General features: G+C 41.6%; 1 protein-coding gene across 2 annotated transcripts; it reads right to left on the bottom strand.

The window, feature by feature from the left end:
* Positions 1 to 507: 507 nt before the first annotated feature.
* MED21 (mediator complex subunit 21) lies at positions 508 to 10,313 on the bottom strand. 2 transcript variants are annotated; one of them, XM_019961422.2, is made up of 4 exons: positions 10,214 to 10,313; positions 2,182 to 2,296; positions 1,541 to 1,641; positions 508 to 992 (listed from the first exon to the last, which is right to left on the bottom strand). In XM_019961422.2, exons 1-4 carry the CDS (start codon positions 10,253 to 10,255, stop codon positions 816 to 818), a joined length of 435 nt encoding a protein of 144 aa, XP_019816981.1. In that variant the 5' UTR covers positions 10,256 to 10,313; the 3' UTR covers positions 508 to 815. The 2 variants fall into 2 exon arrangements, with proteins under 2 accessions (XP_019816981.1, XP_019816982.1); XM_019961423.2 differs by lacking the exon at positions 508 to 992 and having other exon boundaries at positions 1,575 to 1,657.
* Positions 10,314 to 17,249: the final 6,936 nt, after the last annotated feature.

The following is a 17,249-nucleotide window of genomic DNA, read 5'->3' on the forward strand; positions in this document are numbered from 1 at the left end:
GAAAACAAACTCTGGATAAATAAAAAGAATGAGAAGGAATCTATGACTCAGGAAACACACTTCACTATATTTCACTATGCAAATTAAGGAGAAAAACGGGGCGGGGAGGGGGGAACAGGCAAAGAAATAAGAGGGGAAAAGTTGAGAATGAAGAAAATTCTTCTCATAATAGCATGAGAATTACACAGAGACAATTTCTTATTAGAAACAAATGTGGAGATGAACTAGAATGGGGTTTGAGGTTCTAGGAAAAGAGGAAAAAGCCTCCAAAAGTGACCTAATATCTAGCCATATTAACTTTGTTTCTTAAAAAGCAACGTGGTTTCAGAGTCATTTCTTGCTCAAGTTCTAAATTTATACCATGTCGCCATTAAAGAGGTAGAGGGATGTCAACCTAAATTCAAAAGTCCATGCTCTCTGCGTTTACCACCTCTTGAGGGATGTTTTGATTTGTAAAGACTGCAGAAACATGACAAAAATAAAGACAGAGATTATGTCACAACAGAATTTTATAGTACAGCTGTTTATTAATTATATTATGAACATTAATGCAACACTGGCCTCAATAATTTCACTCAGATAATAAAAAATAGTTGTATAGTGACAGTTTTTTAAAGCTGGTTCATTCATGATTTTACAAGCTTATTTATTAAGAGTGAAAACAGAAGACTACTTAAAATAGCTGAAAAGATAACATGTGTCATAGTGCTCAATGTTTCTGGAACTGCTGGTAAGGTTTACACCTTAATCTGAGGCAGAATTCTTACTGGCATTGCAACAGTCCTTTCCTCACCCGCAGTATGTGCTCACTGGTGCTATGAGTCTGGAAGAGACTGGCTATGGGTGCCGCTTCTCGTCTTCAGCTGGGACTGTGCAATATCAGCAAGTGCGCTCTGTATCTTTTCCAGAAGCATGTCCCCTCGGTAGACAACATCCTCCAGACTGGTAGCAGCCTCGTGGTTTTCCTCTTCCAGCTTATATAAGCTAGCAGCCTTTGTGAGAAAACACAAATTTAAGAATAGTTTGAGAAATGAAAAACCTGGGAAACTGATAAATGTTGAGGAGGAAACAAATCGCAGCGCACGTATTTCCTTTTAAATCTGATGACTATGCGACCACCGTGATGAGATTTTTTTGCCAGTGGCAGAAATCCTAAGATCAGATATTACTTGAGCGTCCTCCCTGTATGAATTATTTAAAAGATGACTTTTCAATTAGAGATCTCTGGATGGCTACATGAGACTCCTTTCCACATTGCTTTCAGACACTGCTATTCTACCCCATATCCAGAATGGTCCCTGTCTTGTCACTATTGGCAAGGAAAAGAATCCGACTGAGGAAAACGGCAAGTTTCCTTGTAAGTCAAAACTGGACAACTATATATTTTCAGCACAGTCTTAAACAGGCTGCAGTAATTTACAATAAAACTCCCATTTTAAAATTTAGAGTAACTTTGAATATTGTAATAAAAGGTACTAAATCTATTTCCTTGAATTCAAAATTCTATTCGTAAAATTCTCAAAGGAAAAGAGATTTCTACCTGTAAAGCAGCTGTAGATTCTTCACTGGGTAAGGAATCTATCAGAACATCAATGTCTTTTGCTGTTCGTGCAATCAGCGCTGCAAAAAGCTGGGCATATTCTAGAAAAAGATAGCACTCACTGAGGATATTAGAGAATCTCAAGTTTTCAGAAGGAGAAATTAAAGTTTAATGAAACCTTGGAAACTTCATTATTTTTTCTGTATTAGGCTTCTAATGATACAAGTATAATTTTAACACATCAATTCTATGTCTGAGAATTAGCTTTAATGTTAACTCAAATTAAAACTTAAGCATAATTATCATTTCATTATTAGGGCAATATGGTGGTCCCTTGAATAAAGGAATTTGTAAATTGGATGCCATTTTTATTAAGGTCCCACAAGTAAAAATTCAGCTAAATTCACACAATTCCCCTTTAGAGGAGTAAAAAAATCTGTTATTTCACATGAAAAGAATTACGAGTTGTTATGTAAATTTACTGTAATGAATTCATTTCTTTTATGACAAACTTGTAATATTCTCAAACAGTAACATTTTTAGAAAGCCAAAAGTAAGTTGAATCTTTCAATAAATCTGATTTTAAGGTATTACAGGTAACGTGAGAGTCAAACTAAGAGAAGCCAAGAAAATCTATTTACCTTCTGTAGGGTTAGCCGGCTGATCTTTGTTAATGGCTGTCTGAATATTACTAAAGGAGGCAGGAGGGCCACACTGCTGCAGCACTCCAATGGCATTACAAAACTGATCTGCAAGCTGGAGGCAAAGGAAAGGTGGCCAAGTTAGAATGGATTTATCCTCCTTAAGGATTTTATTGCTAACAGCGGCAGCAATGTGTCTATAATGTTCTCTGAGCAAAAATAAATAAAACAGAAAGGAGTCATTCTGGATAACAGAAACCAATTACTAACAATGATTAAACGTTTTTGTTTTTTTTTTAATTAAAAAATTTTTTTTTATTTTGTACTGGGGTATAGCTGATTCATAAACATTTTAATCATGCAAAGAAACTAAATTCTCAGTGGCTCAGTCATGTCCAACTCTTTGCAAACCCATGGCTCCTTTGTCCACGGGCTTTTCTCAGGCAGGAATACTGGAGTCGGTTGCCATTTCCTCCTCCCGGGGATCTTCCCTACCCTGGGATGGAACCCCAGTCTCCTGTGTCTCTTGCACTGGCAAGCAGATTCTTTACCGCTGTGCACCTGGGAAGCCCTAAAGAAACTATGTTTGGTATCAATTTAGTTTAGACAGTTAAAAAGAAAAACAAAATAATCTTTCTTTTCTTCCCAAGGTAACAGAATGATAAAAGAAATATATGCCAGTACTTTCTGCAAGCACAAGTAAATACTTTGGGGGAGCAGTGGTGGAAAAGAGCACATCTGACACCAACTCGATGGACATGGGTTTGGGTGACTCCAGGAGTTGGTGATGGACGGGGAGGCCTGGAGTGCTGCGGTTCATGGGGTTGCAAAGAGTCAGACACGACTGAGCGACTGAACTGAACTGAACTGACAGGCAAACATCTCAGAATGGCCCCAGGCTAAATTTTTAAATGTGACTCATATACAAAGTATTATGACCCCTTTTCTGAAACCAGAGTAATTACAAGTAGAAAGAAACAGTGGTGGGAAAAGACTGCACCTTAAGTATGTCTGAAATGTTTTTCTCTAGGAATCAAAACTTCTAGTGCTCTAAAAGTATTTCTCAAGCAGTTCGAAGACTGAGAATACCAAGTCCTTACTTACTGAAACTGTGTCCCATGGGGTTAAATGGAAGCTGGCACCTTAAATGAAAGACTGGAGTATGTCTTACAGAATAGCAGGTAAGGAAACGGCTTGTGACAAAACCCTTTGTTTGTAACCTGCCTCTAATGATTATGTTTGCTTTAGCTTTCTTTCCCTAATTGCATACCTTCCAAGCTTCACATAGCCACACCGCCAGACTTCTTACCACCCCCAACAGATAATGCTCCTGATGTGTGGGTCACTATAGTAAAAGGGACTTAAGCTGTTTTTCAAAAATTTGAAAAATTTGGAGTAAGGTCCTGCCCAGTTCAGACCAGTTAAGAACAGTTGGGAATAATGACCCTACCTGGGTCTCCTGCATTGCAGGCAAATTCTTTACCATCTGAGCTACTACAGGAAGCCCCATGAACTGCTCCTGTGCAGAATACTGATTACCTTCTCCCTACCTCCAATCATCTTATCCCATGCCTGAGGCCACCCTACTTCTTTATCCCATAAAATCTCAAGCTTCTTTATTTTCTGTTTGTTTCCCACCTCCACCCCCCACCCCCGGCCAAGAGGCATGTGGGATCTTAGTTCCCTGACCAGGAATCAAACCCATACGCCCTGCACTGGACGTGCAGAATCTTAACCACTGGACCACCAGGCAAGTCCTCCAAATCTCAAGTCTCTCGCCATCTGGGAAGCAATCTGAGATCTGCTCTCCTATCTTGTCACTCGGCTACTTCCCGAATAAACAAACCCCTTCTCTGGCTGCAAAACGATGTCTCAGCCTTTGGCCAGATGTGGATCCAGCAAACAAACTTAGCTTTGTTAACATTACCATCTCCAAACCTAAGACTCCTATCCTCCCCACCAACTTCTCTCCATAGTCCTGACCATTCAAACTGCAATTCTTTGTCTCCAATCAGTGAATCAGCGTTTCCACTAAGTTTCACTGCCATTATTTGAATGACAGAACTCAAAAGTCAACTATTTCCTTTAGTATCTAATTTGTATTGAGAATCTTCCAGTCAACCAGTCTACCTTCAGACTCTTAACTTTCATCTTCAAATCCTGCTAACGTTACTACAAATCTTTTCCTTTTCCTTCTACTATCACTGATGCTGTTAGTGAAACTAATTACTTCACACAAGAACTGTTTACAGTAGCTCCTTATTATTTTCTAGTTCTTATTATTTTCTAGGTTATTTTACTCTGCTCCAAAATTCTGAGCTCGCCCCAGCATGGTTTTCAAGATAAATCTCCAAATCTTCAGGCTATTTCAAAGCTTTCAATAATCGAACTCAACCCTACTTGTTCATTATCTACTGCTGCTACTAAGTCGCTTCAGTCATGTCTGACTCTGTGCAACCCCATAGACGGCAGCCCACCAGGCTCCCCCCTCCCTGGGATTCTCCAGGCAAGAACACTGGAGTGGGTTGCCATTTCCTTCTCCAATACATAAAAGTGAAAAGTGAGAGTGAAGTCACTCAGTTGTGTCTGACTCTTCATGACGCCATGGACTGTAGCCTACCAGGCTTCTCCATCCATGGGATTTTCCAGACAAGAGTACTGGAGTGGTCATTATCTACTATTCCTTTATATATGCCTGACTAGTGAAAATTCATTCCTGACTACACTGCTTTTGTTCACATTTTTGCAAAGGTATTGGGTGGCAGTAAGTGCTCTGAGCCTGTACAAATATAGATTCTGATTCTGGTAACTGGAGTTTGTTAACTGAGAACATTCTCACATTAGGTTAAATACAATGGCTGTTTGTTCTGTACATATGAAGCTCTCAAAATCCATTTACTCAACAAATATTTATCAAAATAATTCTAGGGACTTCCCTGGTGGCTCAGTAGTAATGAATCCATCTGTCAATGCAGGGGACACAAGTTCAATCCCTGGTCTGAGAAGATTCCACATGCCACAGGGCAACTAAACTCCTGCACCAAAACTACTGAGCCAGCACTCTAGAGTCCCTGACCCGCAACAACTGGGAAGCCCACTTACCTAAACAGCAAGAGAAACCACTGCAATGAGAAGCCCGGGCACCACGCCACACCCCGCCCACAGCCTCCACTCAGTGCATCAAGAGAAAGCCTGTGCACACCGGTAAAGACCTAGTGCAGCCATATGTAAATGAATAATAAATAAATCTTAAAGGAAAAAAAACTTTAAAAAAATCAGCTCTATAAGCAGCACTGTGTATATAACTGTATAAACATTATAGTGATAAAGTGAACAAGACAGTTTGCTCTCATGGAGTTCTCAGAGGGTAATATAACTTTATTTTAAAAATTTTACAAATAATTATGCTTCAGATAAATCCTAATAAGATTCCCTCTACTTTAGTTAATATCACTCAACAGTCCACTTCAGCACTTACAGCCGAAAGTTCAGTTCAGTCGCTCAGTGGTATCTGATTCTTTTCAACCCCATGCACTGCGGCACACCAGGCCTCCCTGTTCATAACCAACTCCCGGAGTTTACTCAAACTCATGTTGGTGATGCCATCCAACAATATCATCCTCTGTCATCCCCTTCTCCTCCCGCCTTCAATCTTGCCCAGAATCAGGGTCTTTTCTAGTGACTCAGTTCTTCACATCAGGTGGCCAAAGGATTGGAGCTTCAGCTTCAGCATCAGTCCTTCCTGAATGAATATTCAGGACTGATTTTCTTTAGGATGGACTGGTTGGATCTCCTTGCAGTCCAAGGGACTCTCAAGAGTCTTCTCCAACACCACAGTTCAAAAGCATCAATTCTTCAGCACTCAGCTTTATTTACAGTCCAACTGTCACATCCGTACACGACTACTGGAAAAAAAAAAAAGGTCATTCACTAGATGGACCTTTGTTGGCAAAGTAATGTCTCTGCTTTTTAATATGCTGTCTAGGTTGGTCATAGCTTTTCTTGAAAGGAGCAACCATCTTTTAATTTCATGGTTGCAATCACCATATGCAGTGATTTTGGAGCTCAAGAAAATATTCTCTCACTGTTTCCACTGTTTCCCCTAAATGCCATAGTCTTAGTTTGTTGAATATTAAGTTTTAAGCCAGCTTTTTCCTCTCCTCTTTCATTTTATCAAGAAGCTCTTTATTTTCTCTTCCTTTCTGCCATAAGGGTGGTGTCATCTGCATATCTGAGGTTATTGATAACCCAGCAATCTTGATTCCAGCTTGTGCTTCTTCCAGCCCAGCGTTTCTCATGGTGTTCTCTGTATATAAGTTAAATAAACAGGCTGACAATATACAGCCTTGACGTACTCCTTTCCCGATTTGGAACCAGTCTGTTGTTCCATGTCCAGTTCTAACTGCTGCTTCTTGATAAGCACACAGATTTCTCAGGAGGTAGGTCAGGTTGTCTGGTATTCCCATCTCTTGAAGAATTTTCCAGTTTGCTGTGATCCACACAGTCAAAGGCTTTGGTGTAGTCAATAAAGCAGAAGTAGATGTTTTCCTGGAACTCTCTTGCTTTTTCAGTGATTCAGCGAATGTTGGCAATTTGATCTCGGGTTCCTCTGCCTTTTCTAAATCCAGCTTGAACATTTGGAAGTTCACTGCTCACGTACTATTGAAGCCTGGTTTGGAGAATTCTGAACATTACTTTGCTAGCATGTGAGATAAGTGCAACTGTGCAGTAGTTTGAACATTCTTTGGCATTGCCTTTCTTTGGGTTTGGAATGAAAACCGACCTTTCCTAGTCCTGTGGCCACTGCTGAGTTTTCCAGATTTGCTGGCATACTGAGTGCAGCACTTTCACAGCATCATCTTTTAGGATTTGAAATAGCTCAACTGGAATTCTATCACCTCCACTAGCTTTTTTTTGTAGTGATGCTTCCTAAGGCTCACTTGACTTTGCATTCCAGGATGTCTGGCTCTAGGTGAGTGATCACACCATCGTGATTATCTGGGTCATAAATATCTTTTTTGTATAGTTCTTCTGTGTATTCTTGCCACCTCTTCTTAATATCTCTTGCTTCTGTTAGGTCCATATCATTTCTGTCCTTTATTGTGCCCATCTTTGCATGAAATGTTCCCTTGGTGTCTCTAATTTTCTTGAAGAGATCTCTAGTCTTTCCCATTCTATTGTTTTCCTCTATTTCTTTGCATTGATCGCTGAGGAAGGCTTTCTTATCTCTCTGTGCTATTCTTTGGGATGCTGCATTCAGATGGGTGTATCTTTCCTTTTCTCCTTTGCCTTTAGTTTCTCTTCTTTTCTCAGCTATTTGTAAGGCCTCCTCAGACAACCATTTTGCCTTTTTGCATTAGTTTTTCTTGGGGCTGGTCTTGATCACTGCATCCTGTACAATGTCATGAACCTCCATTCATAGCTCTTCAGGTACTCTATCAAATCGAATCCCTTGAATCTATGTCACTTCCACTGCATAATCATAAGGGGTTTAATTTAGGTCATACCTGAATGGTCTAGTGGTTTTCCCTACTTTCTTCAATTTAAGTCTGGATTTTAAATAAGTTCATGACCTGAGCCACAGTCAGCTCCTTGTCTTATTTTTGCTGATTGTATAGAGCTTCTCCCTCTTTGGCTGCAAAGAATATCATCAAACTGATTTCAGTATTGACCATCTGGTGATGTCCATGTGTGGAGTTGTCTCATGTTGTAGGAAGAGGGGGCTTGCTATGACCAGTGTGTTCTCTTGGCAAAACTCTGTTTGCCTTTGCCCTACTTCATTTTGTACTCCAAGGCCAAACTTGCCTGTCACTCCAGGTGTCTCTTGACTTCCTACTTTTGCGTTCCAGTCCCCTATGATGAAACGGACATCATTTTTTGGTGTTAGTTCTACAAGGTCTTGTATGTCATCACAGAACCGTTCAGCTTCTTCAGCATTAACGGTTGCGGCACAGATTTGGTTTACTCTGTTATTGAATGGTTTGCCTTGGAAACGAACAGAGCTCATTCTGTTGTTTTTGAGACTGCACCCAAGTACTGCATTTCGGACTCTATTTAACCTAACATTCCAGGTTCCTATGCAATATTGTTCTTTACAGCATCAGACTGTACTTCCATCACCAGTCACATCCACAACTGGGCATTGTTTTTGCTTTGGCTCCCTCTCTTCGTTCCTTTTGGAGTTATTTCTCCACTCTTCTTCAGCAGCATATTGGGCATCTACCAACCTGGGGAGTTCTTCTTTCAGTGTTCTATTTTTTGCCTTTTCATACTGTTCATGGGCTTCTCAAGGCAAGAATACTGAAGTAGTTTGCCATTCCCTTTTCCAGTGGGAAGTCTACACCATGACCCATCCATCTTAGGTGGCCCCACATGGCATGGCTCATAGTTTCATTGAGTTAGACAAGGCTGTGATTCATGTGATCAGTTTGGTTAGTTTTGTGTGATTGTGGTTTTCAATCTGTTAAGATTAGGTAACCATGGGTTTTAAAAAAGAGGTGTCCTTATATGATGTTGGAAACTTACTGCTCTGATGTGGCTGGTGGGATGCTCAGACCCTGTAGAGAATGCAGTGGTATTTCTAGAGCCAGAAAATTCTGCCTATAGCTGAAAACACTAGATTAATTACAACTCCTAACCACATACTGCTTTTGCACTATTTAAATGTTTCGAGTATATAAAGTCTTTCTAACCAGACTGTAAACTCCTCAAGGAGTAACTCTCTGTAACCATGACAGTGTTTATATATACCAGGCAACCATACCAGATAACCTAGAGGCTTTCCTCCAAAATCCAATGATCAACCATGGAGTTAAGGGCCATATTCACTTTGTCCTTACTATCCTTCTGGCTATGAAACATATATGAACATGCAACATTTCCCCTAAAATAATGTTTGTATCCAGCAGTCATTACAATTTAATTTTGTAAAGCCTCAAAGAAGTATCTCCCCAAGGGAGACTGGCTTGAAGCCCAGGCAAGTCACCAAAGGTAGAATTCATCTTGGTGAATTTATCAACATTTAGAGGCTGGCCCTTATACAAAATAGATTCATTTCTCACAGGCAGATTCACACTCTTCAAGTGTACAAACACTGAGTGATAACAAGAATACCAACTTATTAGCTTCCAGTGAGAAAAAACTGGCAAGAGCCTAGGGTCAAGAGACTAGTTTGATTTTCCAGCCAACATCTACAGGTATCTTACCTGGGACATCAAATTATAAACAGAATGACAGAAGTGTAACTACCAATGAAAAACAATTTAGCTCTTAATGGTAATAAGTATATGAATGCTTTGGTTGCATATACTTTCCACGTAGACATAAACAACAGGAAAAATAACCAGAAAGATCGAAGTAAGGGGGGGCTACTTACAATACCTGCCCTTTCATAGGGAGGAGACTCACTGGCAGATGTTTTAAAAATCTTAAAGATCTACAAAGACCGTAAGATTCACTATTATAAAGATGTCAGTTTCCCTTAAACTGACTAGCTGGGGGAGCGGCCGAGAGATGGAACCAACTAGGATGAAACAAAACTTTTCACATTAGTATCACTACAGCCCCAATCTGAAAATTGTAGCCAAAGAATACTCTCGGCTAACATGTAATGACAAAGATCCAATCATTAAGAACACGGATTTATCTCGGTGGGTTAAAATTCATAAGGGAAAAAAAGCTTCCGCTTCCTCTCTCCTCCCGGCAAAAAAAAAAAAAAAGGAAAGATCCATAAGCACCACTGACAAGAAAATAAAACCGGCCCCAGAGAACAAGGCAAGCCGGTGAACCCTGACAGTCCACGCAGTGAGAGCCTCCACTTGGCAGGCGAAGAGGCCGCTGGCTCCCGCCCGGCCCCGCAGCCGCCTCAGACCTTCCAGACGGAGGCGCCGCCTCCAGCCAACCCCAGCGCTTGTTGCTGAAGCCCAGCCTCAGTCCACTCCCCACTTCCGAGTTTCGTCCCTCACACCTCTTTATCCGCTATGCTTTCTCTCGGCAAGGAAGACGACGGAATTAATCGAGTGCAATTGCTCACCGAGTTCACAGCGTCCTGCAGCTGCGTGAGCCGATCCGCCATGTTCCTCCCGCAAACAAAGAGACGTGAAAGCCGCTTCTCCTACGCAATTGGACAGTCATGGCCAATCACACGGCTGCGTTCTTGGAGGGGGTGGAGTCAAGCCCAAACCCAAATCCCGTAGCTAAGGGGCGGGGCTTTCCCGAGCCTTAATTTTGTTCAGTCTAACTCCACTTGAAATTAAGAGACGCAGCCTAGAAATTAAAAGACGCTTACTCCTGGGAAGAAAGTTATGACCAACCTATACAGCATATAAAAAAGCAGAAACATTACTTTGCCAACAAAGGTCCGTCTAGTTAAGGCTATGGGTTTTCCAGTGTATGGATGTGAGAGTTGGGCTATAAAGAAAGCTGAGCGCCGATGAATTGATGCTTTTGAACTGTGGTGTTGGAGAAGACTCTTGAGAGTCCCTTGGACTGCAAGGAGATCCAACCAGTCCGTCCTAAAGGAAATCAGTCCTGAATATTCATTGGACGGACTGATATTGAAGCTGAAACTCCAGTACTTTGGCCACCTGATGTGAAGAGCTGAGTCACTAGAAAAGACCCTGATGCTGGGCAAGATTGAAGGCGGGAGGAGAAGGGGACGACAGAGGATGAGATGGTTGGATGGCATCACCGACTCAATGGACGTGAGTTTGGGTGAACTCTGGGAGTTGGTAATGAACAGGGGGACCTGGCGTGCTGCAGTCCATGGGGTCGCAAAGAGTCGGACATGACTAAGCTACTGAACTGAACTGAACTGAACTCCACTTAGGATAACCCTGCTGTGCCATTGTCTGTAGTCAGTGGGTTGTCGCGAGTCTCGGTTTTGGAGGCCACATGTTTTCTCATGACTTAAGTGTTAAACACTATACAGAGATTGTTCGATTGTGGGGTTTTTAAATGTAATTTTCCTTACCCTCCTTTGTATCCATTCTTAAACATTGCCTTAAATACTTTACCTATTTTACGTTGCTTTAGCTTTCTAGGTGACCACAAACATACACAGATCAGATCAGTCAGATCAGATCAGATCAGTCGCTCAGTCGTGTCCGACTCTTTGCGACCCCATGAATCGCAGCACGCCAGGCCTCCCTGTCCATCACCAACTCCCGGAGTTCACCCAGACTCACGTCCATCGAGTCAGTGATGCCATCCAGCCATCTCATCCTCTGTCGTCCCCTTCTCCTCCCGCCCCCAATCCCTCCCAGCATCAGAGTCTTTTCCAATGAGTCAACTCTTCGCAGGAGGTGGCCAAAGTACTGGAGTTTCAGCTTTAGCATCATTCCTTCCAAAGAAATCCCAGGGCTGATCTCCTTCAGAATGGACTGGTTGGATCTCCTTGCAGTCCAAGGGACTCTCAAGAGTCTTCTCCAACACCACACTTCAAAAGCATCAATTCTTCGGCTCTCAGCCTTCCTCACAGTCCAACTCTCACATCCATACTTGACCACGGGAAAAACCATAGCCTTGACTAGATGAACCTTTGTTGGCAAAGTAATGTCTCTGCTTTTGAATATGCTATCTAGGTTGGTCATAACTTTGCTTCCAAGGAGTAAGCGTCTTTTAATTTCATGGCTGCAGTCACCATCTGCAGTGATTTTGGAGCCCAGAAAAATAAAGTCTGACATTGTTTCCACTGTTTCCCCATCTATTTCCCATACACAGCAAGCAGCTAAAGAATACTTGCGAGTCATGATACCGATTTTCATTTTAAGAAATATGAATTAAAATTCAGCAAGCGATCAGGACGGACTTGGTTCAGGTGCCCCTCTGTTGCATTTGGGTGCAGAGTGCCTTAGTCAAGTGGAGGCTGGAGGCGTATTTAACTATGGGTGTGCTGGGGAAGTTGACATACATGAGATGGAAAGCATCCAAAACAAGTACTAAAGAGAGCTGTAATGTCTGTGTTGAGAGTATGAACAAGAGAGGTCTTATGGGCAAAAGCGAGAGGAGGAAGATGAGCTAGGTAACGGATAAGCAGTTTGTGTGTTAGCGACCTCTGTAAGGAACAGATCAGGCTTAGTGGAGAGGAGAGTGGAAGTCTCACTGTGTAGTTGGAAGAGAAGAGGTTCCTAGAAAATAAGCCAGGTGCAGAGGTGGGGCAAGTTCAATTTTAAAAATGATAAAAAATAAATAAATAAATAAAAATGATAAACTGTGCAATTTAAGCTTACACTCAGGCATCCTAAGGGTATCAGTCTGAAGAGTGATACTAGAAACTTGGTATTTAAGGGAAGTTAGCCTGGGGATAGTCTGGAAAGAAATGGGGATGGAATCAGCTAATGACAAACTCCCAGATCCTGCTCCTCAGGCAGATTATCCCTGGGGATAATCTCCCAGGGCTGGGGGTGGGTTGAGAAAACTATCCACTGGGAGCTTGGCTTGTTGGATCTATTCCAACCTTCTGTTTCACCCCCACACCCACCCCCATCTCCAAACAATGGACAAACCTGCTGGGACCTAATTAGGAACCTCTCCTGGTTTCCCCAATTCATGGGATAAATGAGAGAGAATTCCAGTTTGTCTTAACTGCAATGTGGGTTAAGCTCGTGACCCTCTCCACTCGGCCACAGCTGAGAGTGTGCATTACTGAATGCCTGCCATGTGCCAGGAAGTATGTCAGGGGTGCTGAGTTTGCAAAGATGAATAAGTCAGGGGCTCACAAGGAGAAGGGGTTCGCAGTTAAACCTAAGCAGAAAGGGCTGAGTATCAACCTAAGATTTCTCTGGAGTTACTGGAAACTGTAAGAAAGAGATCTGAGGTTGCTGTCAAGCCCTTTCTGCTTGGGTTTCAAGGTCGACCATAACCTGGCTCTAGTAAACCGATCTCCTCATCTTGCAGTCATTTTCTGAATGAAATAATCACTTCAGATTTTTCAGCCACAGCTTCTGAAAACCCTTGTTTTTCCCAGGCTTCTTCAGCCTCTTCTGGCCACAGAACCCTTAAGAATTAGATGAAAACTGTGGCCTTTTCCCCAGATCAGGCTCTCAAAATTTTGCATACATTTAAGGGATTTATGCCAGAGAAGGCAATGGCAACTCACTCCAGTCATCTTGCCTGGAAAATCCCATGGATGGAGGAGTCAGGTGGGCTGCAGTTGGACACGACTGAGCGACTTCACTTTCACTTTTCATTTTCATGCATTGGAGAAGGAAATGGCAACCCACTCCAGTGTTCTTGCCTGGAGAATCCCAGGGATGGGGGAGCCTGGTGAGCTGCCATCTATGGGGTTGCAGAGTCGGACACGACTGAAGCAACTTAGCAACAGCAGCAGCAAGGGATTTATGAATCTCTTGAAGCTGTGAACTTCAGGTAATAACTCCTCAGCCTAATACAGTCTTAGATATGTAGCTCAGGATGTCTCAACAACACCTCTATTGACATTTGGGGTTGATTATTCTTTGTCCTAGGGCTGCTGTCCTGGGCATTGTAGGATGTTTGCCAGCATCCCTGTCCTCTATGCTTGAGATGACGGTAGCAACGCCCTCCCCATTCCCCAGTCGTAACAACCCAGAATATCTCCAGATAGTCCCAAATATCTCCTGGGAAGTGTGGGGCAAAATTGCCTCCAGTTGACAACCATTCCTGGTGGCTCAGATGGTAAAGAATCTGCATGCAATGTGGGTGACTCAGATTCGACCCCTGGGTCAGGAAGGTTCCCCAGAGTAGGGTATGGCAACCCACTCTAGTACTCTTGCCTTGAGAATTCTGTGGTCAGAGGAACCTGGCGGGCTACAGTCCATGGGGTCCAAAGTGTTAGAAATTACTGAGCGACAAAGGTTTTATCAAAACAATTTCTTTGCTGTTATTTAATTCATACTCTATCTTTTAAAGTTTTGCTCAGTTCAGTTCAGTCGCTCAGTTGTGCCCGACTCTTTGCGACCCCATGGACTGCAGCACGCCAGGTTTCCCTGTCCATCACTAACTCCCAGGGCTTGCTCAAACTCATGTCCATTTAGTCAGTGATTCCATCAAACCATCTCAGCCTCTGTCATCCCTTCTCCTCCTGCCTTCAATCTTTCCCAGCAACAGGGTCTTTTTAATGAGTCAGTTCTTCGCTTCAGCTGGCCAAAGTATTGGCGTTTCAGCTTCAGCATCAGTCCTTTCAATGCATAGTCAGGTTTCCAGGAAACCTGATTTCTCTTAGCATTTTTTAGTAAAATGTTTTACTATTTTCATGCAAATTTTTTAAATTACTAGAGTCCACATGGACTCCCTTCTCTCTCTTTTTGTGATTTTGACATTTTTTTCACATGCTTTTTCATTGATTTTCTTGAATACCCAACTGGATTATATGGTTTTAAGAGGAGGAACCCAGTATTATGTTTCTCTTATTCCCAGGAGGCTCAAACAGTAAAGAGACTGCCTGCAATGCAGGAGACCTGGGTTTGATCCTTGGGTTGGGAAGATCCCCTGGAGAAAGAAATGGCAACCCACTCCAGTATTCTTGCCTGAATATTCTTGCCTCTGTCTTGCCATGGACAGAGGAACCTGATGGGCTACAGTCCATGGGATCACAAGAGTCGAACACAACTGAGCAACTAACATTGTATTTTAAACACAATTTTTGTATGTTCTGTTAAGCTTTATATTATTAAAAGTTTCAAATATACACAAAAGTAAAGAGAACAGTATAGGAAACACTCATGTACACATCATCCAGCTTCACTTTTTTTTTAATCAACTTATAGCCTATCTTGTACTATTTTAATTTGTTTAATCTGTAATGACATTTTTTCAGAAAAAGAAAACTTTAACAGTTCTTTAACTTGACATTCTAGACCCTTAACTACCTTTATTAACTATTCAGTCACAATTTATTTAACTTCTAAACTGTTCCAAGGACTCTGCTGAAATACTGTAAGCATTTGCTATAGTAGATTACTTGCAATTCCCTATAGATGCTCTGCTGTTTCACATGCCTGTGAACATCATATAAGACACATTAATTCTCTTTTCCTGTATGAAAAGCCCACACTTCATTCCTACCTTGATTTTGTTCCCTTGTTGATCACCCATTTAGCTTTAAACCTCAGTTTATTTTTTGATAATACATTTCCTGAAACCCTAGAGTAAGTTAATTGCTCCCATTCTTTACCACAATTGTTCCTTGTACTTCTGTTATTACACTTAACAAATTGAGGTTTAATTATCCATACATGACTCTCATTCACTCACCACCATTAGCTACTTGTGAGCAGGAAACATATTTTAATTGCTTCCATATTTCTAATACCTAGCACCTACCATTTAGCCTGACACATAGAAGCCACTGAATGCATATTTATAGACTAAGTGAATGAATTTCCTAGCATAATGATTTCTGTATAAATTAGTAAATAACATTTATTGAATTTAATTTAATAAACACAGTCCAAAGAATGTAACCAGCAGGAAAAACAAAAGTATTAAAAAATACAGAGCTAAGGTAAGTTTAGAATGAGATAGGATAGGAACTTCCCTGGTGGTCGAGCAGCCAAGACTCCATGCTTCCAATGCAGGGAGCCTGGGTTTGATCCCCGGTCAGTAAACTAGATCCCACAGCCACAGTGAAGATCCTGCATGCGGCAACTAAGACCCGGAGCAGTGAAATTTAAAAAAAAAAAAATTTTTTTTTAAAGAATGAGATAGGATAAATGGGAGAGCTTCATATAGAACCTTTTCTGCCTTTCCCCTGATACCCTATTCCCATCTCCATCCAAATGTCTTCAGTTCAGTTCAGTTCAGTCACTCAGTCGTTTCCAATTCTGTTCGACCCCATGGACTGCAGCAAGCCAGGCTTCCCTGTCTATCACCAACTCCCAGAGCTTGCTCAAACTCATGTGCATTGAGTCAGTGATGCCATCCAACCATCTCATCCTCTGTTGTCCCCTTCTCCTGCCTTCAGTCTTCCCCAGCATCTTGCATCTTGTCAAAAATCTAGGATAAATTGACCACCTTCCTTTCTTTTCTAAACTTTAAGCAGTCCTTAAGGCTCTAGTTATCTATTTCTTGGATCTGTCTTTGGTTTCAATTCTTAGGAATAAAATCTCATCTGCAAAGCTTCTGGGCTCATTTGCTTCACAGGTTGCCAGTGGAACTCTGACATGAGCAAGGAACCCCAGCCAATACTCTTCCCAAGCTATTACAGTATTCCAGAGCCAAGGTAATGAGATCCTCTTCTGCTTACTGACATATTTGTCATCATCTGTCTTCTGCAGGTACGGGGAACTGCAATGCAAAAATGTGGAGAAGGGAGAATAGGGTTAGTTCAGGGAAGTGAAACTAATTCAGCATGGCCAGCACACAGGAATTGAGTTGCACCAAGAACCTGGAAAGCTGGATGGGCACTACATCATGAAAAACATGTCATTCTCAGGAAGATGGACTGTTACCCTGAACGATTTTACCAGAAAACCTTCAGAACAGTATCTTTAAAAAAAATTATTTTCTTAATCAAAAGCTATATACATTCATAGAACATTTTACAAAAGACAGAAAATCATTCTTTTTAAAATAATTAATTAATTAATTTTGGTTGTGCTGGGTCTTTGTTGCTGTGCACAGGCTTTTTCTAGTTGTGGCTAGTGGAGGCAACTCTCTAGTTGCGGTGCATGGGCTTCTCATTGCAGTGGCTTCTCTTTGTAGCAGAGTCTAGGCTCTAGGGCTTGTGGATTTCAGTAGTTGTGGCACATGAGATTAGTAGTTGTGGCACACAGGCATAGTTGCCCTGAGGCATGCAGAATTTTCCCAGACCAGAGATAGAACCAGTGTCCGCTGCATTGGCGGGTAGATTCTTTACCACTGGACCACCAGGGAAGTCTGAGAAAATTATTTTTAATTCAATCACCTGGAGATAATCTATTTTAAACATTGTGATAATGTTCTTTCAAACTTTCTGACATATAAACATGAATGCATATCAAAAAGAAAACAAATAAAGCTTATACTATATATATATATTTTTTTTATTGCTTTTTGTCTTTTCATAAACATTTCCTGATCAATCAGTTGCCTTTTAAAGCATGATTTTT

The sequence above is a fragment of the Bos indicus genome, chromosome 5 (assembly GCF_029378745.1).
Source record: "Bos indicus isolate NIAB-ARS_2022 breed Sahiwal x Tharparkar chromosome 5, NIAB-ARS_B.indTharparkar_mat_pri_1.0, whole genome shotgun sequence".
In the NCBI taxonomy this organism is placed as follows: domain Eukaryota; kingdom Metazoa; phylum Chordata; class Mammalia; order Artiodactyla; family Bovidae; genus Bos; species Bos indicus.